Source organism: Erithacus rubecula (assembly GCF_903797595.1).
Source record: "Erithacus rubecula genome assembly, chromosome: 5".
Lineage (NCBI taxonomy): Eukaryota > Metazoa > Chordata > Aves > Passeriformes > Muscicapidae > Erithacus > Erithacus rubecula.
Window position 1 is genome coordinate 56,276,726 of NC_136687.1, and position 27,393 is coordinate 56,304,118.

Below are 27,393 nucleotides of genomic sequence, written 5' to 3' on the forward strand. Positions count from 1 at the left end.
GCCACTGACTGCTAACGGCTCAGATGGAAATTTAGCAGCTTTTACACGGCACTTCCGAAACATAAAAATAAAAGTTCAACACAGTGTTGAAGTTTAACACCTATTTTGCCTTATTGTGAGCCCGCTGGAGTCTCCACATCTCGGCTATGTCGCAATCACCCCTAGCACTGTGAGGCGCGGCTCTCCAGGGCACGGCTCACCGCGTCCCCCGGGCGGCTCCCAGGGGAGTGTGTGAGGGCAGGAGCCGTGCTGAGCAGCGCAGTGGGAGCGCCAGCGCTGCCATTGCCCGCACCCCCTCACGCCCATTCCCTCAGCAATGGAGCGCGGCACAGCCCACTGCCGGCGGCGAGGGGGGCGGGTGGAACACACCAACCCTCCCGGAGCTGGGGGGGGGCACGGGTCCCCCCGGCTGCCCCCGGTGGGCGGGGCAGAGGTGATGGGCAGGGCGAGAAGCCAATCAGAGAGGCCAGCGGGGAGGGGCGGGCAGCCGGAAGCGGTGCCGGGCGGAAGCGCCGCGGGGGCGTGAGCGGGGCAGGGCTGGGCTGGGCTGGGAGCGCCGGGGCGGGACGGGGCCGAGCTGCGGTACGGAGCGGCCGAAATACAGATTTGCGCTGCCGGGATACGGAGCCGAGCCCCGGAGCTGAGGCGGCGGCCCTGCCGGTGATGCGCACTCCGCAGGGGCTGCCGGCCCGCTGAGGTCGGTGCGAGGAGCGCTGGCGGCGGCACCGCGGCCATGCCGTGCACCTGCGGGAACTGGCGGCGATGGATCCGGCCGCTCGTGGTGCTGCTCTACATCGTGGGGCTGCTGGTGGTGGTGCCGCTGTGCGTGTGGGAGCTGCAGAAGCTGGAGGTGAGGGGCGCGGCCGGGGCCGCGGGCAGCGGGCTCGGCCCCGGCAGGGCAGGGTGTTACCGCATCTGTGTGTAAAAGTATCGAAATCAGGGGTGCCAGGAGCATGAACCAGGCTCTGCTCCGTGCTGCTGGGCAACAGGACAAGAGGCAATGGGCAGAAACTGATGCACAGGAAGTTCCACCTGAATATGAGGAAGAACTTCTTTACTGAGCAGTGACCACACACTGGAACAGACTGACCAGAGGGTGTGGAGTCTCCCCTGCTCAGATATTCAAGAACAGCCTGGACACAATCCTGTGCCATGTGCTCTGGGATGACCCTGCCTGAGCAGGGAGGTTGGGCCAGGTGACCCAGTGTGGTCCCTCCAACCTGACCCGTTCTGTCTGCAGGAGTGCCGTGGTGCTGCTGGACACATTTGTCCTGCTGTTAAAGCACTAGTGAACGTCAAAGGAACAGGGCAGTGTTTCTTCCCTTCTGTTTCCATGATAGTTGGGTTTGAACAGTTGGTACTATTCTGAAGAAATTCGAACAGAGCGACAGAATAGATCAGGTTGGAGGGGACCACACTGGGTCATTTGTTCCCTGCTCAAGCAGGGTCATCCCAGAGCACATGGCACAGGATTGTGTCCAGGCTGTTCTTGAATATCTGAGCAGGGGAGACTCCACACCCTCTGGTCAGTCTGTTCCAGTGTGTGGTCACTGCTCAGTAAAGAAGTTGTTCTTCATGGTCAGGTGGAACTTCTGGGCATCAGTTTCTGCCCATTGCCTCTTGTCCTATTGTCAGGCACCACCAAGAAAAGTCTGTCTCTCTCCATAAGTTCATCCCAAAACTTAGATTTTGAAACTTAGTCCTAATGCTGACATTCATAAAGGTATTTCTGTCTGCTTTGGGAGAATTTAGTAGAGCATCTTTACAGATAGAGAAGCTCCTCTTTCATGCTGGTAGTACCATAACTGTGGTGTGTGAATTACACACACATACAATTGCATCACCTGTCTAACAAGAAGTAAAATTTTAACTTTAAAATACATGTATTGTTCAATGTGATAGAGGTCTCTGCCTCTGGAGGTGGGCTTTTTCAGTGTATAATTTTCAGGACTTAATGACAGTAAGATCTCTTGAATGTGTTTAAAATTTTCAGGTTTGAATTCCTGTTCTGATGCATAATGCATGTTCAGCATAATAGATGTTTATATCCAAGTTTATACCATTAAGTTTGATACTTGTAGAGAAACTGATCAGAAGTAAAACTGGAAAACAACAAGAGACATGGCATGTTGATGTAAAGTAGGGATCAGAGAAAAGATTCTCATCAAAGGAAACTGAGAAGAGTCTTCTGTGTTTATCAGGTTTTGGTACTGAGGATTATTAGTTGTTTTTCAGAGAGCTTTGATTTAAAATTTCAGCCCTGTGTTTTAGCAGACATTGTGGTTTTATGTATCTACATGCAAGTCTGTTTCAGTTGGTTAAATAAAAACTAATTGATTACTATTTGGAACTTGATTATAAAGCTAAAAAGTCTTCAAATCCACAGGTTTTCAGAAACTTTACAATGCAGCATTGAATCAAGATAAGTTCCTTACATAAAGAAAGGAATCTGCAGTGGGTTTCAGTAAATTAAGTACTGGGCATTACTGTCTTTTTTTGGAATGTTTTGTGTGCTTGTAAATACTTGGCTGTATTAAGACTGAAACTTTGATCTTGCAAGGTTGGAATTCATACCAAGGCATGGTTTATCGCTGGGATATTTCTGCTCATGACTATACCAATATCTCTCTGGGGGATACTACAACACTTAGTCCATTATACTCAACCTGAATTGCAGAAACCAATAATAAGGTAATAATTCACGTTTTACCTATGCTACAAATATTGGATTTAATTCAGACTAGGAATACTTTTAGTAATATAAAATGTTCTTTTGTTGTTGTAACAGGATTCTATGGATGGTGCCAATTTACAGTTTAGACAGTGTAAGTGTTCTCTTACTGTTACCAGCTCAATCAAATTCTTTTTGTTGTGGAGTGAGGGAAAACAGTGTCATGGCAGAAACTGTGCTGCATGGGGAGGGCTAGTCCTAGAAACTTCTGGGCATTCCTGTTTATGGAGTATGTCAGAAGCATAGTTCACTCCACATTCTTCTTCTGGGGATTTGGGGTTGCTCTTGATAACTTTTCTTAACTCTGTCCTTGAGTATTCTTTGTGATGGATGTGGAGACAGGAGTCTTCTTTTAGCTCTTCCATCTTAATAGCAGAAATGGAAACTGGTCTGATCCAAGTACTGACTCAAAATTCAGCTGTACCTTCCTTACCCAAGTTAGGCTTACTACTAGAATTCTTTCCTGAGTTATGCTTAGTGATAAAATGATTCCTTTCTGGTTCAGGGGACAAAGGATAATACCCTTTGCAGAGTGCAACAGCAGTGTGATACTCAGAAACTGAGAGCTCTGCTACCTGAACTAACCACAGTTTCACTAAAAAGAAAAAAATTAATTTTTAGTGCAAAACTCAGAAAATTGGCTACTACTACATGTGGAATCTGAAGTTCTGTGTGTGTTATTTTGTAGCTGTAGCATTGCCCTCCCCTTAGCCCAGTGCTCCCAGTGTGATCAGTGCCTGCTGGTTCAAGAGCTTGCTGAACCAGTGTTGTGTGAATCCCTTTTGTCTTCCTTACATGTAACCTTTTGTGTACCTCTCTTCTTGCAGTGGATAGCTTTGAAATACCCCAAGATTGCAATATATGTGGATACATGTCGAGAATGCTATGAAGCTTATGTCATCTATAACTTTATGGTTTTTCTTTCAAATTACTTAACCAACCGGTACCCAAACCTCGTGTTAATCATCGAAGCGAAAGATCAGCAGAGGCATCTGCCCCCTCTCTGTTGCTGTCCATCCTGGGCTATGGGAGAGTGAGTATATGATGGCATCTTCAAGCTTTAGGCTGTGTAGGCAGATCCAAACATTTTGTTTTCATATTAGCAGCATAACTTTTGCTGCTTGACAGAGTCAGTTTATGGTTTGTATGTGTTTGATCCGCTGTGGATAGTTGAGCTATAAAACATCCTGTGACTTGGACACAAACTTCACATGGATAGTCTGTTGTTTTTACTTCAGGTGAAGAGTGAAAGGCCTTATGCACCTAAACTGTTTATTTCTGAATGCTTAAATGAATAAAATCTCTTTCTCTGTCTTAAGAGATTCTGATAAAGCTGTTTGGGGTGAGGGGAGGCGAAGGTGGACGTCAGTGGTCACAGCTTCTTTATACAGTTTGCCATAGTGGGCAAAGAGCTGTGGCTCTCTTAAGTGTTTAGGGCAATTATTAGGATTTTTAAATCTCTTACATTTAGATTCATAGCTTTTCTTAAATCTTTAAAACCAGCAAAAATTGCATTCTCTTTGTTTAGCCCAGCCAGAAGCTTTTCATGGCTAAAATAAGGGAATAATTTAATATTTCCTGTAATGTGTCTGTAAAAATCCAGCTGTTTTGTGTGTTTTGTGTGTACACACTGTATACTGTAACATCTTAAGTCCTGGATGCAGAAGTTGAAATTATCATAAAATTAAAATTTATCTTAGTAAATCTACTGAGAATGGGAATCTTCCATAAGTGAATTGTGTTTCAATCCTTGCACAATGAATTTTGTGTTTCTTTTTCAGAGTTTTATTATTTAGATGTAAACTGGGTGTTTTGCAGTACACTGTTGTCAGACCATTTACTACCATTATTGCTTTGTAAGTACACTGATAAATAATTAATATTGATCTTAAGGATATGATTATGAGTTACACTGGAAAGAATTTTCATGCCCTTTGTATTGGATCAAGGCAGTTTGAAAATAGACTTGTGTTACATGCTAAATGGGTCCCAACAATTTGAATCAACCTATGATTTCTTTATGACTTCTCTATAGCAAATGACTATTTGCAGAATCGAAATCATAAATACTTAATGCCAGCTGCTATAATCAGTGGGATAGAATGTGAAGTATTATTTTGGGGTGGGAAATGCATTTTTGTGATCTCTTAATTTTTAGGTTCTTTTTTCCTCCTCCCTTTTTTCATCTACTTCAACACTTGAGTATTTTTCAAGGTAGAATTCATGTAACTTTTAAAATTGTTTTAAACTTTGCATCAGATAAGCTTGACTGTGTACCTTCATATCATAGAGCCTGTGTTTGTAAAGGAACAGCAGGCAGTCATAAATGATGCTGCTGAAAGCTTGTTTTCATGAGCTTTGCATTAATAGTCATTACTGTTAATTCTGTGGGACTGTGGAAAAAGTTGCTACTCACACTGAGTATCCATATAAATATTTCTATATTTTTTATATTTATATGTATATTTGAGCTGTTGGAAACTGACTCTTGTGCAGGCCCCGGTGCCTATATTTGAACACCAGAAGAGGTTGTGAATTCTAATGGTTGATTGATACAGTGAAGATGTAACATTTGAAGGAAGTGATCTGTTGCTCCATAGTGATTAATTCTAAAAATTCTTCCAGAATTTGTGAACTAGTGGGAGTGTATGATGAAGGAAACTTCAGCTTCAACAATGCATGGACTTACCTGGTTATACTTAACAACATGTCACAACTAGTGAGTATCAGGAGTACATCTTTCTGCTCTTTGAATTCATCAGTATTACATGCATCTTCTGTGTGAACTGTTGGCAGTGATTGTGTTCATGTCTGATAATTCTTACAGGTTGAATATTTTCCATTGTAAGTCAAAATTGCTGTCTGATAAATTTTATGTATGAAAAACACTGTAAAACCAGATAATCAAAAACTTTCATTATTTTTACTATGAAGCTCCCTAAAGCAAGCACCTTTCTACCCCAAATTATTTGATGTGTGAGGTGGTATGGCCCAGGCATTAGAGCTTCAGACTTGCCCCTCTCTGGTAAGAGGTGACTCCACTTGTCCCCACAGTTTGCTCCCAGCACTCATACGAAGAATAAATATGTTAAAAATTCAATGTTAAAAATGGTGATAACATTCACAGGAAAAAATGAAAATGGTGTGTGCAGTGCTGAGAGTTGGGCCTGCCTAACACCTTTTCTTGTTGGGTCAGCTGTTAGATAATGTCAGGGTAAGATGTCAGCCCCTAAAATTGAGAGTTTTATTTAGGAGTCCGTGGATTGGTTTTATTTCTCTTGGCAACAGCAGCAGGAGTCAGAACAGCATAACAACTGGGATCATTTGGAAGTTCTGTCCTCCTCTTACTGCCACCCCTGTATTTGATGGGTGACTGGCACAGAAGGAGCTGTAATTGCTTTCTGATGTGACAGCAGTCCCAGTCTGTGTCCTGGTTGAAATTAGAGGAATTTCAAGAATGAAAACAAAAAGATGTGCTTGAAAACAGAAAGGCAAAGATTCCAAAAAACCAAAGTCTCTTTTTAAAAAAAACCGGTTACAACCTTAAAATGCTATCATACTATGATACATTTTAACTGCAGAGATGGTGTAACACAACTCCCTCATGAAATAGACAAGGATTTGAAAGCTTTCATTCATTTTCTTTTCCTTGTCAGTTTGCCATGTATTGTCTGGTGCTGTTTTATAAAGTACTGCGTGAGGAACTGAACCCTATCCAGCCTGTTGGCAAGTTCCTTTGTGTGAAGATGGTAGTTTTTGTTTCTTTCTGGTAAGTGGATCTTTTACTCCTTGTTTCTTGCTCTCAGGGTGGATCATAAAAGAGCTAAAAAGGCTGGATTTGTTAGGCTGAGGTTAGAGGCCTTAAAAGATCTACCCATAATCTTAGTGAGCTGCAGTGAAGGGAAGAGGGTACTAATATGTTGGAGAGAGCAGTCTTGTTCACATAAGATTATTTTTTAGACTTGTAAGGTGATTCTCAAGAATGTAACTTATTTTAGAATCTTCACTTGCAGTTATTTCAAAAGTATTTTTTTTCCTTTTAAAAGTAAAAAAAAAATTACTTTTTCAAACAAAGTTACTGTTACTTAAATAAAAATTGCTGTTTGAGCATTGCTTACACTTGGCTGCTAATGAGGGAGTGTATTTGACTATCAGAGCATTACTTTCTGAGCTACAGCAACATCCTGAAAGAGAAGCAACTTGTTCTAATGACTGACTGGAACAAGAAACTCTGCTTTGGTTCTCTGTTTGTTCTTTTGGTCTTTAGGGTCAGGCATGAGTGACATCTCTTGTCATGTTTATTTGTTTCCTCCTCTTAAAATCTAAGTGTATAAACAGAAAAGTGGTTTTTTAAAGATTCTTCCTCTTTGTATATATGACTGGATTTGCTTGCAGATTTTTGGCACTACTGTTGCAATTCTAATACAAACTTTCTATAATAATTTCTCTTTATAGGCAGGCTGTGCTCATTGCATTGCTGGTAAAAGTTGGTGTTATTTCTGAGAAACACACCTGGGATTGGCAGAGTGTGGAAGCTGTGGCTACAGGCTTACAGGTAGGAGCAGATGGTTATTTCTGGGGAGGAATGGTTATATGTAAGATGACATAGCTGATCTCAAGGAAATATTATCATACTCACTGCAATTAACACAGGCTTGATTAGTAATGATTTATTCTAAGCTTGCCTGAGTTTCAGCCAATGAGCCCATGTGAGTTTTATGCACAACACTTCTATAGCCATGTCTTGGCCAGAAGGAATGTGCCCCAGTGAAATATGTCTGGATAGCCTTGCATTTCTTCTTGCAGGTATTCATTGTAGAGCTGCTGCTTGTTAAATTATCTAAGTCAAGTCCTGTATGTATGGCTCTCTGAAAACTGCCAAGAATATCCTGGTGGAAAAGCAGCTGATGTCAATATCCCAGGGCAATTGCAGCCTTTCAGTTGTAGAAGAAACCCAGAACTATTTTTCTTCAGTTATGAATGATTAAGTCAGTTTCTCTGTCATTGCAGGATTTTATCATTTGTGTGGAGATGTTTCTGGCTGCTATTGCACATCACTACAGTTTTTCCTATAAACCTTATGTTCAAGAAGCTGAAGAAGGCTCATGCTTTGACTCCTTCCTTGCAATGTGGGATATTTCTGATCTAAGGGCAGATATCTCTGAACAGGTTCGAAATGTGGGTAAGTTAACAGACAAGATTTGTACAATCTTATCAACAGCATCTGTATTTCCAGCTTCATGTGACACTATTGCCTGCCTTTAAAGTAGCCTGAGAACATTCTGTTGCCCAGTCAGTGGCAGCTGCATCCCTAGAGGATTTCTTGGTTTATCTGGCACTTTTTTTTCCCAGAATTCCTGACTGATTTAGAGTCTAGTTTTAATTTTTATTTTAAAAAGAAAAGGTTAGGTAAGTAGAAGAAGTACTTTTATTTTTCTCTTAAATGGAAAGACCTACTTTTCTTTAATAAAACTAACAATGCCCATGTAAAACCAATACAAAGCAAAAACTCATCTTCTAGTTTAACATGACTGTTTTAGAGTTGATATGTTCAAAGACTGGTGTTGCAAGGATTAAAAAATCTTTTCATTTTGCATAATTCTAGGGAGGACAGTTTTGGGCCAGCCAAGGAAAATGTTTTTTGCTGAGGATCATGAACAAAATGAGCATACCAGTTTACTGTCTTCATCTACTCAAGACCCAATTTCTGATGCTTCTTCAATGCCATCTTCACCCATGGGTCACTATCAGGGGTTTGGACACACTGTGACCCCTCTCACAACACCGACAACAGCCCCTGCAGTCGATGGGATTTTTAACCCTTCTGCCAGTCAGGATGCTGAGGAATCACCTGAACTAGAGAACAACTTAGCAGAGAAAGCTTCGGGTAAAAGTTAAACTCTCCTTTTCTTTGAATGTGTCAAGGAGTCATGACATACTTGCATCATGTGTCCTGTTAACATGTACTATTAAGGATGAAAGTTGGAAAGTTTGGGAAAGCTGCTGCATGGACAGGAAGAGGACATGGTATGGCTGTAACTGACATCTGAATCTATAATGGATGTGAGCATCTGTGAGTACCCCATGGATATGAAACACGCACACTGTAAAGGTTTCTGCATAAATTTAAGCATCATCTCCTAAACTGCTAAATGCTTCCACATCATATCAAAATTACAATGGACTTGATTAGTGCAAAAGAGACATTTGAAACAGATTCTCTGCTCATCTAAAAATGAAGTGCAAGTACTATTAGCAATGGGAAAGCCTAATTTCAAGAATGTAATTTAAGGAGAGCAGTAGCAAAAGCTGTTTGTGTTAACTTGGCTTGTCTTAATGATGGTTAACTCCCATACCCAATGCTGAATGGAGTGTGGGGTGAAATGATAGCTTCTGTACAGATGCCACCTTCTTCCCATTCCTACATAGCTAAGTAAAGTCCCTTCATGAAGATAGCTTTACCAAGCTTTACTACCAAGCATTAGTAAAGAACCTCTACAGAGAAAACATTCCCTGCAGGCCTTGCTCTCAAAGTCCATGCCCAGATCATATGGTTGGTGTATCTGTTGTCCTTGAGGCTCATAGTTTGTAAGTCTTTTATGTCCAGAAGAGACAGCCAGGATGGTAAGTTTTGGATTAATACTTTACCTTGACTATTCTTTTCCCTAGCCTTCCAAAATAAGAATAATGGTTACTACTTAAAATACGTGGAGGGGGAATGAAGGATATTGAAAAGGAAGTAGAAAACAAAACTGATTTCTTTATTTTGGGCTGCAATAAGTTCTTTAACACTTAAGTTTTTTTAAGCTGTTAAAGCAGGATATCTTGTGTCTGTAGTAATTTGTGTTCTTAAATTTGTGTCTGTGTGATTGTATTATGCTTCTAGTATAGCCTGGATTCAAATGTAATAGCTGTTTTTTCCCCCAGAGAAGACCTTTGCTGAGGTAAAACTATGTAGCTAGTTTAATACTGGAGTTACTAGGACTAGACTTCAGCCCAAGAAGCAGTACACTTGTATAAAAATGCTATTTTGCAAAAACTGACAATGTCAGAGAGGTATTGTTTTTATCCCATTATCAGATTTTTACTATTATTGCATGTTTGCAATCTTGACAAACAACCAAACCAGTAGAGCACTACTTTTTAAATGACAAGATCTTAGGTTTCTTTTTCAGCATTGTTAGCATTTCCAGGATAAATGTTTAACTTCTGGCTGTCAGTAAATTCATCTTAAGTGCTTTTTTTGCAGTACTAGTGTGATGTAAATATTGCGCCTTACTCACTAGGCTGCATATTTTCTAGCTGAGTATGTACTTGCTATATCTGAAGTTAGTGAGAAAGTAAAAATCATGATTTTCAATTTGCCAATTCATTGCCTTTGTTGTAAATAAGCAATTAAAGATTTTATTTAAACTGTTCACCTTCTATCAATTTGATTTACTGCTACAGTAATTTAAGAGTGTGAATGACACGTGACTATAACTGTCCTCATGGAAAAAAAGGCTCTTAAGTAAAACTACTGCAAGTCTGTGCTTTCAGTATATCATGGCTTGTACTGTAAAGGGAATTCTTGTTTGGGCCTATGAAGAATCAGAATCTAATCCATGCTTGATCCCAAGTATCACACTATGCATGTCATAGCCTTGCAGGTTCACACTGCATTAGGACCTGAGTGCCCACTGCAGCCACTACCAGAAATAACCTCATTTCCTGCATTTATACAGGTAGAAAGGGGCAGGGGTAGGAGTAGTATCTGAGGGAGCAGGGCTGCTGCAAGCAGAGCAGCTACTGTGCTCCAGCTCTTCAAAAACCTCACTCTGAATAATTTTTTTTTTTAATACTTGAAGTTACATCTGGTGTAAAACTAAGGTTCAGAGGGGACCTGAATAGCTATTTTAGTGTTTTGATTACCTTCAGAGTATTTCTTGAAAGCTACTAAGTTATTTTATTATTAGTCAGTTATTCTATTTGCACTATATAATATTCCTGCTTTTTTTTTAATTTCTAGAAGAATATTTTTTAAATTGCAGTAGCTTATAGGATCATACCTTTCCCTAGAGACTGCTGTTGAATTTAAAAAATAAACAGAAATCTTGCAATGATACCTACCCTGTCTTTTGAAAAACACTACCACAGTACTCCACAGCATAACCTATCATCACGATTATATGAAAGGTTCATTTGCAAACAGTTCATTTCCTCTTAACTGTATTTATTCCTCTGCTGTTTTATGCCAAATTTCCTCCCAAGTTTTTTAATCAGAAGTCTTGAGGATTGCTCTTGCCTTACTCTGGGGAACTAGAATGTCTTTCATTTGTCTTGAAGTAATTTTGCTTTCATCTTAATTACTAAAATCTTAATAAATATACTTAACTCACTCTAAGGTTTTTGTATTTATCAGAGGTCTTCCTGCACAAGAAACCTAAACAAGAAACCTTTTCTAGAAGAAAACTGGTTTTTAAGTAGCATCAAAAGCTTCTGTCCTACTCTAATTGACTTGCATTTTATTATACATTGTACCCCTTCGATAAAGAACAGTATCTAGTTACTTTATCTTCAGAAAACATGACTTTGTGCCTCTGCCTTGGAAAAAAAATAAAATGGAGATGTTTCCTCCACCCTTCCAAAAGGTAATAAAAGCTCCAAAAGGAGCTTTATTACAGCAATTTATCAGGTGCAGGTTCAGCTGAGGCTGGGACAACCCCAGCTCTAACAATCCCTTAAGTTAAACTGAGCAAACTTGATAGAATAAATAGAAATTGATAGAAATAAGTTAAACTATCTGAAAGGTTTGGTCTAATGAAGAGAATATAATGACTTCTGCAGGCCCAGAACTTCTAGAAGAATCATTTTTGGATGGCTCTTTATACAGGCTGCTGGTGAGGAAAGATCACAGAAACTGCCTCTTCTCCATTGAAGAAACTGCACAGTAAAGAGAAGCTTAGCTACAGAAAAGTCTTGCTAACAGTCTTCCACTTCTCTGCAGAGGTAGAATCAGTGCTAAGTTCAAAGCTTTTATTGGTCTTCCACTTGTATACAAATTTAATAGAAGAAACTGGGTATCTCCATTATACCAAGATGTAATGCTGTAGATAGTCAGGAGCACTGCAGTGACAGATGTATTTTATACAACTTTCTACAGACAAGTTAATGCCCATTGTATTCCCAGAAAAAATCTCTGGAGGATTCTAAAAAGTTTACCAGTTTTACCTTCCATTATATAGCTTGAGTTACCCAACAGCACTCCTCCACAGCTTTTTAGAATGCTCTGTGTGCAGCACTGATTTGTGATAACTGCAGCTGGAATGCTCCTCAGTCCTCCCACATGGGTAACATCTCCAAAGGCTGATGTAGGAGGCTCTGGCAACTGAGAACTGGAATCACAGTCTGAGAAACAAGGACTCTATCCCAAACAGCCACAGCTGTTTACTGCTGGTCCAGGTGCCTGGATGCTTTTTTCCCCCTCACAACAGCTGACCTGGTAACAGAACTCTGTCCTACTGCAGCACTACACAAGCCAGCAATCAGATTTATGCTGCAGTGAAAAACAATACCTCCTCTAACTGCTTGAGAAGACACCCTTACAGTGCAAATTTCAGTCCACCAGTGGAACCTAAGTTTCTATTATTAAAGCAACAAATCAGTCGTTTTGATCAGTAAATAAAATTTAGACTTTATTACAAAGTAACAGCAGTGTTGTTCTGAATAGTCAGTTTATCCAAAGGTAATTAAGCACACATCACTTCACACAGGACATTCTTCACCTTTTCACTGTAATGCTGATATTGCTTTTATGGTGTTGGACATCAAGTACAAGTTCATCTCCAACCTGAACTGGGATGGGCTCATCCAGAACAACTGCAGCTTGTTTCCAGTGTGAGGACTCATCAGATGTGTTCAAGCTATGGTCTTCATCTAGATGGATGTGATACCAGAAGGGAATGGCAGTGACCCGGCCGGACTTACAAATCTGCATCTAAAAATATTTAAATAACAATCAGTTGTACTACTTTGTTCTTTGAAAACGAAATAGTTAAACCATTTCAATACTTTTCAGAGACAGCTGCAGATAAATCCTGTATTGAAATGTTTAGCTCACAGGAGCAAATAAGAAGCAGTGGTGCAGAAGAGTAGTTAAATGCACTTTGGGCCCCAGAACTCACCTTCACTTCTCTGCTGGGGCTGTTCAGCAGAGGATTCATGAGATCCAGCCTTAAGAGCTCTGCTGGCTTGCTCAAGGGTACACAAGGTAATGTGGAGAGATCCAAATACACACGAACAGGGACCTGAAAGTATAGACCAGAACTTCAGCCAGCAACAGAGGGGAAAGGTAGAAAAATCCTAACACAAAAGTTGCCAGGAATTACTGGAATGGCTATCAGATAGACAAAATGCAAAATACAGCCCTCTAATCCCTTTTGAAATGTTGGAGTACAAGTGCTTGGGAACAGTAACAGCAGAGTCACTCTTCTGTACAGTACAAGGTCCCTGTGTGGTCACAAAAACCACTCTTGATAATTTCAACAGTGTTTTTTACAGTTCACAACAAATCTAAACAGCTGCAGCTTTAAACCATGCCTGGTAGCCACCACCAGCTTCCTACCTTGAACTGGTTGATGAAAGGGGCTATATTAAACCCCAGAGTTGGTTCTGTTCCTTGAACAGCACTCTCCAGCAACAGAGACTCTGATTCTACAAGCATCCCATATACCAACACATACTGTGGGAAAATCTTCCCTCCACTGTGAAGTAAACACCTGTAAAATGAGAGGGATTTCACCAGTGAAGCTGATCAATCAACAGCAATGAAAGAACAGTAATGACATTTAAGAAAGGCACACTAGTTCCTCCTCTGGAGTCAAGTGCTCCTGAGCATAATGTGCCATTACTAAACACAAGGGCTAACAGTAAAGTTTCCCATGGCCCACAAAAGGGGATAAATCCATTTCACACTTAGCTACCCATCTTCATTATGTTACTTCTCCTCCTCTGCCTTCCTTCCCACTCCTGCTGTGAGGAACAGCAGCTTTGCTGCTGCCTCCCTGGCTGTTCTAACACCACGTGTTTGTCTTTTAGCAGGACCAATTTGTTACCACAACCCTTTGACATGTACATGAATCTGGGCTTTTCCAACCTTGCACTTAAAGCTACCTTGGTTATTCTTTGCTATCCTGCAAACTTCTGACAGACCAAGAAATATGATCATCCATTCATATTCTTGGATTAAAAAAAAAAGAATCTGAGATGAGGAAATCTTAATGCTTTTGTTAAAAAAATTGTCTATGTACAATGGTAATGCCAGAAACACTAAGAGGTTTAATCTAAGGAAAAAACCTTTTTCTACAGAAGCAATGTAACAGCAATTACATAGTTACAAGTAATATTCTTAAAATTTGTCAGGTAGTTAGAGATTCATAGGAATACTTTTTGTCCTTTTATACTGTACCTGGATATTGCAGCCTTTTCCATCACTTCCTGCTGGATTAAACCTGATGTCTCTATAACATCCAAGATAATAATACTCCACAATTTGTCTGATTTGGGTCTCTGTAGCACCACACTTTCTTCTTCTAAGTGGCTGAGCCAAAACTCTAATGTTTCCTTAGGGAAATGGTTTGCTTCTGCAATGACATGAAGTGCTGCCTGATGCTGTTCTTTCTCAACAGAGCTGTAGGCTCTAACTGGTCCAAGCTTGCCAGCTATAATTGGCAGGATGGAGAAGCCTTCAGATACATCTAAAATGTACAAAGCATCAGGATCCACACCTGTAGAGCTCTTGTTTTGATGCTCTTGGAGGTTTATCCCACTGCCATGTCCATCAACATCCATGGAGTGCAAGTCCTTACTTGGATTTAAAGATAGCAGCACTTTGCTCATGGCAGCTTTAAAGCATTCATGGTAGGCTACATCATTCAGCAGGGCAATTTCTGTGGATTCCAGCACACACACTGGAGTGCTGCCAGCCTGTTTGGTGCTTGTCTGAAGTCCAGCCAGGGCATTACATAATTCAGCCTCATTGCCCACACTCAGCATGTTGTCTCTGTCACTGAAATCCATCCCACACTCTGAAGGCAAAGAAGAAATCTTCTGGATCTTCAAGTAGCAGTCTTGGCAGCACACTTCCATCATCACAGTATCTCCAGACTTCACAGAATAATCTTGGCAAAAGAGCATAAAAAAGTTAGTTTACTGAAGAGCCTTATGGTGCTTGAAACAAACCAACCAACCAACCCACCCACTCCATTATCTCATTTTGTTTACATCTGTGTCACAATATGAGGATATCAAACCATCAGAGTGTGTGCAGAGAAAGGCCTCAGGGGCAAGACTTATGAAGAGCAGCTGAGGGCACTTGTTTTGTTCAGCCTGGAGAAGAGCAGGCTGAGGGAAGATCTCATCAGGGTGGCAGTAAAGGGGAAGGTGCTGATCTCTCTCAGAGGCATGAGGAAATGGAATGAAGCTGCATCAAGGAAGTTCAGATGGGACATTTGGAGAAGGTGCTTCACCCACAGGATTATCAGTCACTGGAACAGGTTCCCCAGGGTAGTAATCACAGTACCAAGCCTGCCAGAGTCCAGTGAGCACCTGGATAATGCTCTTAGACAAGTGATTTAATTTTAGGTAGTCCTGAAAGAAGCAGGATCCTTATGGGTCCCTTCCAGCTTGAGATATTCTAAGATTCTAGGAAACAGGAAAATAAAAGGTGGGAGAATAGAGAGTAGACATTTAAAAATGACACTGGCAATGCCTGTATGTGGAGAGTATTCAAGCTGAATCCCACATAGGGCAAGGGGTAGATAGGAATGTTTAGTTTTGGTTTTGTGGCAGTAGCAGCTAGCAATTCCTACCTCACCTTGCCCCCCTTCCTCTCCTAAGTTGTATGTTCACCAGATAACCCAGACAGTAGCCTCACTTTTTGGAGATGCTCCACAATGCATTAAATTCAATATAGAAAAAAAAAAAAAAAAAAGAAAAGTATTCTCCCAGATCTTATCTGCTTAACAGCAAAGTCCCACAAACAAGCCCTGTGCTCCACAGACCAGAAACATGATCAGGAACCACCTCTCATCTACTTGCTGTTGACATTCTAATCCTATTTAGACTTCCTAGTCTCTGAGATAACTTATCAAAATAAAAAAAAAACCTCCCAAAATGAAACCAAGTTAATGTACCACAACAAGCAAACCCACAGGACGTACCAAGGAGGCCCTGCACAGGATACACAGCCTGTTCCCAGCAAGTTTCCTCACTGGGACTTGTAGATAGAGAGTGCTCATCATCAAGCTGCAGTACAAACCACACCACAACAGCATCCAGTATTCCTCCTTCAGTGACTGGCAGACTGAGTTTCCAGGGCTTTCTGTCTGCCAGGCTTTTCAACTCCTGACCAAAGTAGAAAGAGAAAAAAAGTAGGGGAGTTTATTTCCATAAATAAAAATTTGGTTTAATTTAACTAAATCATCCAAAATTTCTGCACCAATCCATGAGGACACCCAACAGAAACTTGAAGTTACCAAGCCTCTACAATACCAATTATCATCATTAGTACTCACTAACATAGGAACTGTCTTCCAACATGCAAGAGCCATTTCCCACATGGACACCTGCATCTATGAGAATCAACACACCTACATCTAAGAACACACATATTTAAACCCACTGCAAACTGCAGGAAAGGAATAAAAACAGAGCCAAGCTTCTGGCTGGACTCAAGCCAATGCTCAGCCACGTTTCACTTAAAATCTGTGTTCAATCAGTTCTAGAAATCCTGTGTACTGTGAATTCTCTCAAACACAGGCCTGCAGAGTCATTATAAAAACAGGAAGTCAAATACCTTTGAGGGTGTTTTATCTGCTGTCTGGGCTCTGTAGCCTTATATAAAAGCTCAGGCATGTACAATCTCACAAGTGGGAAGACCTTAAGGTCTACCCTAAAGGGATCATTTATAAATTCTCCAATTCTCCTAAAAACTTTTGAATATGCAAGAGAAATTAAGTCTTTTTCCATGTACAATTTATTTTTTCCTCAGGAATTACCTTCTGCTACCAACATTGACAAGTACAAAAGGACCAGCACTCATGTTTTAGTTCAGGCATAAACCAATTAACAGGTCAAGCACAAGGGACCAAAGGTTCTCTCAGTCACTCATTCTGCTTAGTAATAGTCCTTCCAAAACATTTATCAACTTCCTGATCTGCTTATGTCAACACTTGTTCTCTTTAAGTTTCTTAAAATACACATGGTGAAAGAAAAGTTCATGTCCCTGCTCTGAGGACAGGAGAAGTTGTCACATGCTGGGTTTCTTATTCTTCCCTCTCCATTCTGTGTTCTCCAAGAGCTTGTCTATCCCTTTCTCACAACTGAGATGGCTGAACCATGGGCAAGTTAAAATTACTGGATGGTAACAAAGTTCATAGTAAGATCTCACTGCTGTTCAATTGAAGTGCTTTGCTGCCAGTCATCTTTTTGGTACCTCCTCAGCTAGTGAAGAAAAGAGTACTCAGCTGAAGCTTTGCTGGCATCCAGCTCCTTGAAATAAGACAGCAAGAGCATGCACCTGGTTCTTGCTTTCTGGGAAGTTAGAGAAGGATAGAAGTGTATTTGGTGTTAGAAGTATTCTTCCTGATTATTCCTCAAAAGCAGCAGTCCCAAGGTTCTCATCCAGTGGGTTCTAGTAACTGCAATCTTACACTGCCATCACTTAAAAACCCATCTGAAGGCTTATTTCAGCTTTCCCTGCTCTCTGCCATACTGCTTAACCCATATTTATTCCTCACATTTGCCACTTTATAAACCTTCTTCTATTATTTATTCCAATTACGGATTTAAACAGCCATAGCACGTCAGGATGGTAATTTATTAATAGTCTTGTTTAAGAGAGAGCAAAAGAAATACAGCAATGGCACAGGAATAGGCAGTAAAACCCCCAAAAATTATTCAATGCCACACATGTCCTCTGAATGAGAAAGACCTACAAACAAGGAAAATCTACAGAAAGAATACAGTTATTGAGTTTCCCATGTCTTGAACCAAAATTTCTCATATATTCCATACCACAACTTCTCATGAAGGATTAGGAAGAGCCAAAATCTGTAACTGTTGGCAAAAGCACAGTTCCTTTAGGGCCTGAAAGTAAGACTGAGCTTTAATTACTGGCTGCAGAGGTAAACACTTCCCCTGCCAGTGGCACTGATCTGCTGCCAGCAAACATGCATACAGGTAGCACCTGGCTGGCTACAAGTGTAATTACAGCCACACCTCATTCCCCTGCCTGGGAGGGACTGAGCTGCTGCTGCTAATAACAGCTGTAAAAAACAAATCACCATAAAGTAGCTGCTTTTTAAAAATTATTATTTTTTGTGATTTTTGACTTATTATTTCTCTGACCTGTACTGATGTCTTTGAAGTCTCCTACAACACAGTTTGAGAAACACTGTTGTACTGTATTTTAAGCCCTCTTCTCAGTTCTGCCAGTTTAGGTCTGGATAGTTAGCACAAGCAGAATAAATTCAATATCCCTCTAGTTCTTTGAAACAGGAGTCTAGAAAATAGGTCTTAGAAATTACCTTACTAGTGCTAAGTGATTTCTTATCTTTCTGTTCTTAGTTGGTATTCTACTACTGTTTTTAAGTTTAGGAGGCTTTTTTCTTATTACAATAGGAACAATTTTTTTTCCATTTTTAGCTGCACTGACTGAACATCCAGGTGTGGCCATGACATAACCCATAAAAAAAACACTCCCCAAAACAAAAACAAACAGCAACAAAAAAATCCATGCTGAAAGTAACCAACCAGTGTTTGTAACTGCAACCTTTGCCCAGTGACAAAGTAACAACAAACAGTAACCAAGGATTCCCAACCACTTGGGAATCAATGATTCATAACAGCAGCATTTCTTCCTTTTTACTTAGGATATCTTAACATTTCATGACAGGAGCACTCCATTAGTCTAGCTGAAACTTCAAAGGAGCACTTCTGAAAAATGATTTAAAGAATAACACTGTTCTTTACTCTTTAAAATTATCTTTACATGTTTGCCAGCAGGCAGATGCTTAAGAACAGACATCTCTCAGATGAGAGCAATAGTTTCTTATTGATGCTGGAAGCAGAAGCAACATTAGGTCACAGAGATTGCTCCCAATAGTATACTGAAGAGCCTTGTCTTATTTCATTTTTCATCTCAGGATGTCAGACAAGCCAACTAGGAAAAGCTATTGATTCAGAAACTGCAACTCCTGGCCAAGCAGCAGCCAAGAATAATTTCATTTATATAACAGAATCTATTTTAAGCTCTGACTCAATGCTAGCTCCTCAGCACAGGTCAATGAGCAAGAAGCACACCAGAGATCAGATGTATCATCTTTTTAGCAAGCTCAGCTGCAGGGCCTGGGCTCCTTGCCTTCCAGTTCAGGCCTATTTAGCATACACATACAAATGTATTTTGTGCTACATACACAAAATTATGCTACTAGATTTTGGAATGCCCTATTACAGAAATATCCTAAGATACAAATGAGCTGAAGTGTGGAATCAAATGGTTTGATTGAATAATTTCTTCATCTCCTCTTTTATACTTACCCACTAACATTTACATTTTGATGCCAGATGGAAAATATAGCCTTTCTCCTGGCTTCAAGACCTCTGTGAAAACTGACTTTAGAGGAATAAACTAAGTCAGCTCCACAACTGTATATATCATTTAGGATGGATCTCTTGCATCTTTCCTTCCCCTCCCTGTACTGAGGACAGTAGCTGTTTGATCTTACAGTCAGGTAGTTTATAAAGCTCCCTAAGCTATGCCCAATAAACAAACAAACTGCACCTTCAAAAAAATTACAGACTGTCATCACCAGTCAACCAGACAAGCATCAAAACCAGCAGGGGATTTCAGTGCAGTCCTGCCAGCTTTGCACTTGTGAACTGCTCTGAAGTTGAACCCAAAAACAAATAAGATATGTGACTTCCACTATCATAAAAAGATTATGTAAGAAGGGTGTAAGAAAAAATCATTACCTGCAGATCATTGAAATCTACTGTCATGACTTGACAGGGTTCTGTGAGGGCTCTGTAACCCCCAGGAATACGACTGAGCTTCTCAGTGGTGTAGGGCTCCACAGTTTCCTCTGAGCCAGCAGCAGCATATGTGGGACTGAAGAATTGCACTGAATTTGACAAGCACACACCAGCAACTTCTTGCATTCCCACTCTGGGAGGAAAGGCAAACAGAGGAGAAATTAAATTCCAAGTAATTTGACCAAAAAACTAAAGGAAATTCTCCCTAGGTTGAAAAATTATTTTAAAATGTACATGGTGTTAGAATAGAGAAGTTTAAAAATACTGAAACAATTCTATGTAGAAGATCAGATCAGACACACAGAGATAGCTGTGATATGCAAGATAATCAACAATTGGACTGAAAGGGGATTCTCTCTCTCAACAAGAGATACTTCCACACTGCTATTTCATTAGACCTCCTGCTCAGAAAAAAAAAAAAATCCAAACCCCAAAGCTTTCCTGGAAATTGTGAAAACACGAGGAAATGTGAAGGGGTGAACATCAGAATGATTCCAAGAGATCTGCATAGTTTAAATCTGAGAGCAGCAAGTGTTTTCCATAAAACCAGGACTTATTAAAATAGTCTTAAATATTCTTACTGAAACAAAAACAGGTCACAAACTACAAAGGCAAGAAATTTAAAAGTGACAATTTTTTGTCCTAATTAATTTGTGACAATCACTTCAGTCCTGCTAATCACTTGACCTTAAGCTATTGAAATGGAATGTCAATTCAGCAATCCAAAGTTAACAGCAAATTAACTTTCATTCTATTTAAAAATTGTGAGGAACAGTCAATGCCCAATTTCAAGGCAAAACCTCTTCTAATTGATGAATAATTAACTTATAAAATAAATTATTCTGTGACCATCTACCCTTGGGAACTCCTTTCTCTTTCTGGCCACTGTCCAGGTCTACTGCATTAGAGAAATCACTGATGCAGCCTGGCTGCTTTTCATCCAGTGCAGTGGAGCTCCTCTAGAAGTTTAGTGTTTTCTCCAATCTACAACAATGTTAATCCTAAACAAAATACACCAAGTCTAAACCTCTCAGACAGAGATTGTCTCCATACAATGATACTGTTCTAAAAGATTAGAATAAATATGGAAGTAATTGATACATAGTCAGAACTGGTTTCAGCAAAGAAACCCTTCTGTATGCCAGTTCAGAATTTTGCAGATGACGTTCAGACAGATAAAGACAGCTAGGTTTATCAACACTTGGCCTATACAGGGGTTAGATCTAGGAGTGAGGTATGGAGCAGATTATGAAGAGGGTAAAATGAGGATGAAGGCCAAGCATTAATCCAAGAATCTCCAAATCAACAATTCAGAAGTAATTTTACTATGAAGGAATTAAATTTCTTTAGCATGCGTTAGAGGTAGGTATGTCAGCATAACTGTATGATTAATGAGTCCAGAAAATCTATCTGAACCTCAAAGGAGTAGGGAAGTGGGAAAAAAAAAAACAAAAAAAAAAAAACCAACAAAACAAACCAAAAATAAAACCACCAAAAAAAAAAAAACAGCCTGGAAAAGGGGTGGGTATGATGACAGCAAAAATCTTTGTCGTTAAACAGATAATTAGCCATTCAAAAAATGAAAAGCAAAGTAAATGAGAAGTGGTCAATAAAAACAACCAGTCTCTCTTCCCAAATAAAAAACTGTGGGTTCAAGCTGTGTTAGAGTTCAAACACACCTGTGATGTCTACGTATCTCTTTGCATTCCACTGCCATCCCAAATATTGTAGCACTTGCAGGAATAACCCTGCCATAGTCTCCAGTACTAATGTCTTTGTTTTTAGGCTGTGAAAATATGAACAACAACATGCAATGAGACAGTGACCTATTTCCACCATTACTGAAAAGCCTAAGTTAGCTATTAGTGAGCCATTCAAGTGACAGTCAAAACATCACTAAGTTCTTAGTGACTGTTAGAGTCCCTAGTCTTTGGCATTCTGTTGATCATTAAAGGAGTTTTTAAAATATAGTGTTTTAATATAACCAGGCATCAGCTTTACTTTTCAATCTACTACTTTCTCTGTGTAACTCTAACAAAATGCAGATTGAAAATCACTATATACTGAAACATTTGACAACTTTTCCATTATGTATCATTCCTGTACTTAACACTAGAGGTCATCAGTTTCAATTCAGTGCAACATAAAAGGTTTCAGCCAGCTAAAACTTTGTTTCAAATTAGTTGGAATCAAGACAAGGACAAGATAAATAGAAGAATATTAGAAAGAATACTAGCTTAACAGAGATTAGGCTATGTAAGACCCCTTGTCATATAACTTTGCTTAATGTACAAGCAAAACCACAAAATATAAAGGAAATCTGAGACCCAGTGGAATTGCTCAGTCTTCCAAAAAGGTTCAAATCAGCAAAAATAAACTAATTTATTTTCCGAATTATAACTGAGTGTTCCCAAATGTTACAATGAGAAATAACTCTACCATAATTCAGCATTATCTGCTTAGACTGACTGTACATTTAAAATCCACACAAATCATCAGGGAAACATGTTTTCCAAATAGCTGTTCACCCAGAACAGAGCTCAGAGAAGTACAATGTATGTTCTGCCTCACTGCCACTCACCAAAATCAAATTCATGGAGCAAGCCCAGATCACTCATTTTTAGCAAAAGGAATGAAATTCTTTTGAATGAAATTCCAAAAGGAATGAAATATTTACAAGACAACCGTTTCTCATACATTCCCATATGTCTGGAATGTGTGCATCACCTACCTTTGGTTGCAAAAGCAGATGTTCCCAAGCATGTATCAAGCTCTCCACAATCCCTTCTCCAAATAAGCCAGCATCGACTGTTTCTGTGACAACCAAGGAAACTCTAGACAAGAAAAATAGGATGTATAGTAAACCCTCCTGTCAACAATCAATCATTCTTTTAAAGAAAAACCCCACCAAACAAATATGAGCTCAGAGAAAAACTTTTACCAGCATTCTGGAGTTTCAGTACACATGGGCAATTTAATACTTGCAAAAAATTATGTGTTTTGAATTGTTGTTAGAAGTTATTGAAGATGCAGATAAAAGAGAGAAAATATTGAGCAAGAATTTACTGTAAAGCTTCTTGCTCAGCATTTATAAATAAATTGTGTGGGAAGAATCTAGCCAAAACAGGAAGATGTTTCAGCCTGGGCACACAGCCAATGATTCTGCAAAATATCTATTTTGTGCAATAGTATGTACTTATGAATGTGTATAAAAAGGAATTAAAACCCCCAAAACTATAATCACAGCACAATAAAATTCCTACACAGACTAACAACCCTAAAATCTTAAGTCTTCTGGAATGAAACCAAAAAACATACAACATAAATAAGAGGAGACACTTCTAGAACAGCAGTAATTTATTTAATAATACTTGACATCTAGTAACTCTTTATATACACTAAAGGGATACATATGTTACAGTAGCTCAGCTGACACAATTAGGCGAGGCTTGATTGGCCTAAACCAGGAGCTTGATAATTTCAGATCATGAGCCTGTACCATCACGAAAACTTTATTAAATCTTAGTAACTCCATCCTATTCAAAGGCTGCAGAAGTGAGCCACAAGATCTTAAAAGCATAAAAGAGTGTTAAAATTACTTTCATGACATGGTAATCAGATTTTTTTCCCTGTTGCTGCAGTATCATTACATATACCCCAAAGCTCCCACCATCAAAGAATTAAACTCCCTAATTTACGACATTGTTGATCTGCCATAGAAATTAGGGTGATGTGAAGAACATGTTGTCATTTCTGCTCTTTAAACACATAAAACATACAGAAAACCTTCTCACACTTTGACCAATATCACAGCAGTGTTATTTCCTGTTTAGGTCACAAGACATTTCCTATTTTCTTGAAATTAAGAGCAAACAAAATGCCAAGAGAAGAGAAAGCAACAACGTACCTTTCAGGTATGTGCTTTGGAATTTCTATATCAAGTGACTTCAAATGCAGAAGTTTGATCTCTCTTTCCATATTATTGGCTGCCACCACATCACGGGCAAGTTCATACATGGTTTTGGATAATTCGCAGGCATAGACAGAAGATGCTCCTGCCTTTTTTGCAAACATACTGAAAAACAAAGAACCAGGGGTTTTCCCCTCCTCTGCATCTTGCTTCATATTTCTACCAGTTCAAGTCTAAAAACCATCCTTAAGTGAACTGGTATCTATTGTGTGAATACTGATATTGTGCAAGTTTATATCCTCTTGATATGTTATCAGCAAAAAAACCACCACAGTTAGCATAAGAACACTCCCTCAGCTATGCTGAATCCACTCTTTACAGTCAATATTTAAAGACAGGACAAACAACATTACAACTTCAAAACCCATGTGAGCAATTCAATTTAAACAGCACTTACTGGCACAAAAAAGCATCTGGAACAAATAACAAAAAACAGTTTAAAAATATTACTAGACACTAATCTCCAGACTCACTGGCTTCTGAAAGCTTTGCTCGCTTTCTTAGGTTCTGTCTCCATAAAAGAATCAAAGAAGTTATTTTTTCCACTCTCAGCCAAATTTTGTTAGGCAACCAATAGTTTTCTATAGAATGCACATGAAGCATGCATTTGTGGTAAATATACCTCAGAATTCCCGTTCCTGTTCCAATATCCAGGACAGATTTGCTGCCTGAGAGCACAGCATTCTCAATGGCCCTGAGGTAGGTGAGGTTCCTCCTGGCATCGTTGAGCATGATGAAGTGCCAGCGCTCCACCAGCCAGTTTGCAACACGGTAAAAATTCTCCTTGGCATCAGCAAAGTCAGGGTTGAGCTTCACTGCTTTATGGAAATACCCAGCTGCTTCGTCTCTGAAGCCCATCCTAAGAGAAAAAATGACAAATGGAAAGTAGGCATGCAGCTGGGAACATCTGAGGGTCTGTAAAGAGGTCTTACATCAGCTTAAAGGCAACAGAAATATTTTGCCTTAGTTAGAAAAATTATCTCTAGAAACAGTGGCATTACTTTATGAAAAAGAATGATTTATAGCTTTACATCAAGTTACTGTAAAATGCAAAGCCAGTTCAGAAACACCATTGTGTGCACCAGCCTTCATCCACTACTGCATCCTTTGACAAAGCAAACCAGGTTTTATTTACAGAAACTCGCTGCAACAACACGACAGCAGCAACTCTGCAATCCAGTCTCACAGATATTCAACTCAAGAGAATGTTATAAACTCAAGAGAATGCTAAAACAATGTTGGTACTCTATTTAACTGGAACATCCTGCAAAACCACCGAATTTTGAGTTGCCAGCTTTTCCATCAAGTGCCAATTTTGAAAAAAAGAAATTAAAAGAAACAAAAAAAACCCAATTTGTGAATCTGAATCAAGTTTTAATGCTACCTACAGCATAATCTCAAATCAGACAGCACTGAAAAAAACTCTACCAAATATTTGTACACATTTTAATGCAATGCTCAGAGAGGTGTTCCTTTAAAACAAAGAAATTTCAAAAAGGAAACCTAACTAAAACCACCTGGATTATGACCTATGATTTCAGTCTTACAATTCCAGTCTTTGAAGACCTGAGCAACAACAAAACATGGTGTCACTTTTTTTCCCCATTTTTGCTGTGATTAACAACATTTATTTTAGCACTGGCTACTCTTTTTAAGCTATTTAAGACAAACAGATTTGAACGTGTTTGTATTTACAACATGACCCTCACAAAAATTGAATATACATCACTACAAACCTGAAGAGATGTTCTCCCATACTGTTACAGATCACTTCATCATTGGGATACAGTTCAAGTGCTTGTTCATAGCAGTTAAACAGATCTTGAATCCGTGCCAGTGAATCCAGTTCTTCTGCCCATTTAAAGAGAGTAAACTGAAACGTTTCCTAGAAAATAAAGCATAGACCACTGAGGTGCTGGGAGTTGCCAGAAGGAAAGAACTGAGCCTGAAAACATCTGGAGGTGTCCTGGACACCCACACACAAGAATCAACACCCAGCAGTGTTTACTGAGAGCCTGCATGCATATTAATGCATACTCCAATGCTAACAAGGCCCTGTTTTTATTAAATGAGCACAGAGATTGGCACACAGATTAAAAGAAGATTCTATGAACTCCCTTCATACAGAGCTTATTAAAGAAGTCATTGGCCATCCCAATTATTACTGATTTTCCAATTCTGTCTTCAATAAAAGCAGCAATCAGTCACATGCACAAAATCACACGTACAAAAACACATACAAAGGCCTCAAGAGAATTACAATAAATAAAATTTCAAGTAATTCGAAGAGCACTTACTTTGACAGTAGTTTTTAACTCAGGAGCCAGATTAAGTACCAGGAGATAGTGAGCATATGCAGTTCCAAAATCCTGGTTCTCCAGGCAATGCTGAGCACTCTGCAAAGATCTGGAAACCAATTCCCTTCTGCTGGCTTCTCGGCCACCCCTGTGGTTAGAATGAAGCTTGGCATTGGAGTTGGGCATTCTGAAGGATGTAAATACTCACTTATTCTAAAAAAAAAATAAAAATTAAATAGTCACATATATTGTAGGCCAAAACGTTTGTACACAAAGTTGATAGACAAAAAACATTTCAGTTTTCATTAGCATTCAGTAAAGACACCTCCCACCAAGTCATAAAGATTTAAAAACATCTAATCTTTATGCTGCTGGTAATTCCATCAGTTCTGAGTGTTCACCATTCAAAAGTCAAGACTGTGCCACATATAGGTTAAGCCAGGTCCTGGAAACAGATTACATGTCTGGCTTTGTAAAATTTATTTTGGTAACAGACATTTTAGCATGTCTCTGACCAAACAGTTTTGCACACCGGCAGCTCATGCACTCAATAAATTTCACAATCAACCACAAAATCCGCAGGTTAAATTTCTTCTTCTTGAACAACAGCATCTCCATAAAACAAAGGCTCACAGAAGAGCTAACAAGTTGGCAGTTTATTTTACACAAGGTATTTTTTTCCTATTTTTTCCCCTTAAGTAAACATTAAAAAGAGCGACCAGATCCAATATGCACATTTTTATATCTACCTGTAACTTTGAAAGGTACTCAGGTCAGCACGGCTACAGCACGTAGAGATGGATCCCAAAGCTGAACAACACGAAGGTTTCGTGCAGAGGGACTGCAACAAACACAGCGATTAGAATTTTGTTAGGTTTTTTTCTTTTTTCTTAAAAACGAAGTATAATAAATAACAAAACGCAGGCCAAAGCTCGGGACACGCAGAGCCGGGGAGGCCCCGCCGGGGCTCAGGCGCTGCCCCACGAGGGCTGCTCCGGCAGCTGCGGGGGAGGTGGGAGCTTCCCCTGCTCCAGGGCCGTCCATTACCCGCTCCAGGGGGATCCATCACGGGCTCCAGGGCCGTCCGTCAGGGCGGTGCGCGGAGCGGCGCTCCCAGGCCGCGGCCATGGCGCTGCCGGCCCGGAGCCATCGCGCAGGCGCCGGGCGGGAGCCGCGCTGCGGGATAAAGGTGCTTCCATTAGCCGCGTCTTTTCTCAGCCCGCATCCAGCGCTCTGGGAGCTGGCAGTGCATTCGTGTTAACGCAGGGTGTGGAAGGGGTCCGCAGCAATGCCCGGAGCGGTTCTTTGCCGGTCCGTGCTGT

General features: G+C 39.9%; 2 protein-coding genes across 2 annotated transcripts; one reads left to right on the top strand and one right to left on the bottom strand.

Moving 5' to 3' along the window:
* Positions 1-529: 529 nt before the first annotated feature.
* TMEM184C (transmembrane protein 184C) lies at positions 530-10,149 on the top strand. Its single transcript, XM_079305948.1, has 10 exons — positions 530-850; positions 2,561-2,691; positions 2,789-2,825; positions 3,559-3,764; positions 4,513-4,587; positions 5,357-5,450; positions 6,388-6,500; positions 7,187-7,286; positions 7,742-7,913; positions 8,337-10,149. Exons 1-10 carry the CDS (start codon positions 734-736, stop codon positions 8,627-8,629), a joined length of 1,338 nt encoding a protein of 445 aa, XP_079162074.1. The 5' UTR covers positions 530-733; the 3' UTR covers positions 8,630-10,149.
* Positions 10,150-12,378: 2,229 nt separating this feature from the next.
* PRMT9 (protein arginine methyltransferase 9) lies at positions 12,379-27,161 on the bottom strand. The gene is made up of 14 exons (XM_079305955.1): positions 27,119-27,161; positions 26,821-26,912; positions 26,072-26,284; positions 25,511-25,659; positions 24,397-24,633; positions 23,712-23,879; positions 22,536-22,638; positions 21,484-21,590; positions 19,745-19,937; positions 15,931-16,114; positions 14,178-14,889; positions 13,335-13,488; positions 12,895-13,017; positions 12,379-12,707 (listed from the first exon to the last, which is right to left on the bottom strand). Exons 3-14 carry the CDS (start codon positions 26,255-26,257, stop codon positions 12,492-12,494), a joined length of 2,532 nt encoding a protein of 843 aa, XP_079162081.1. The 5' UTR covers positions 26,258-26,284; positions 26,821-26,912; positions 27,119-27,161; the 3' UTR covers positions 12,379-12,491.
* Between the last annotated feature and the right edge of the window lie 232 nt (positions 27,162-27,393).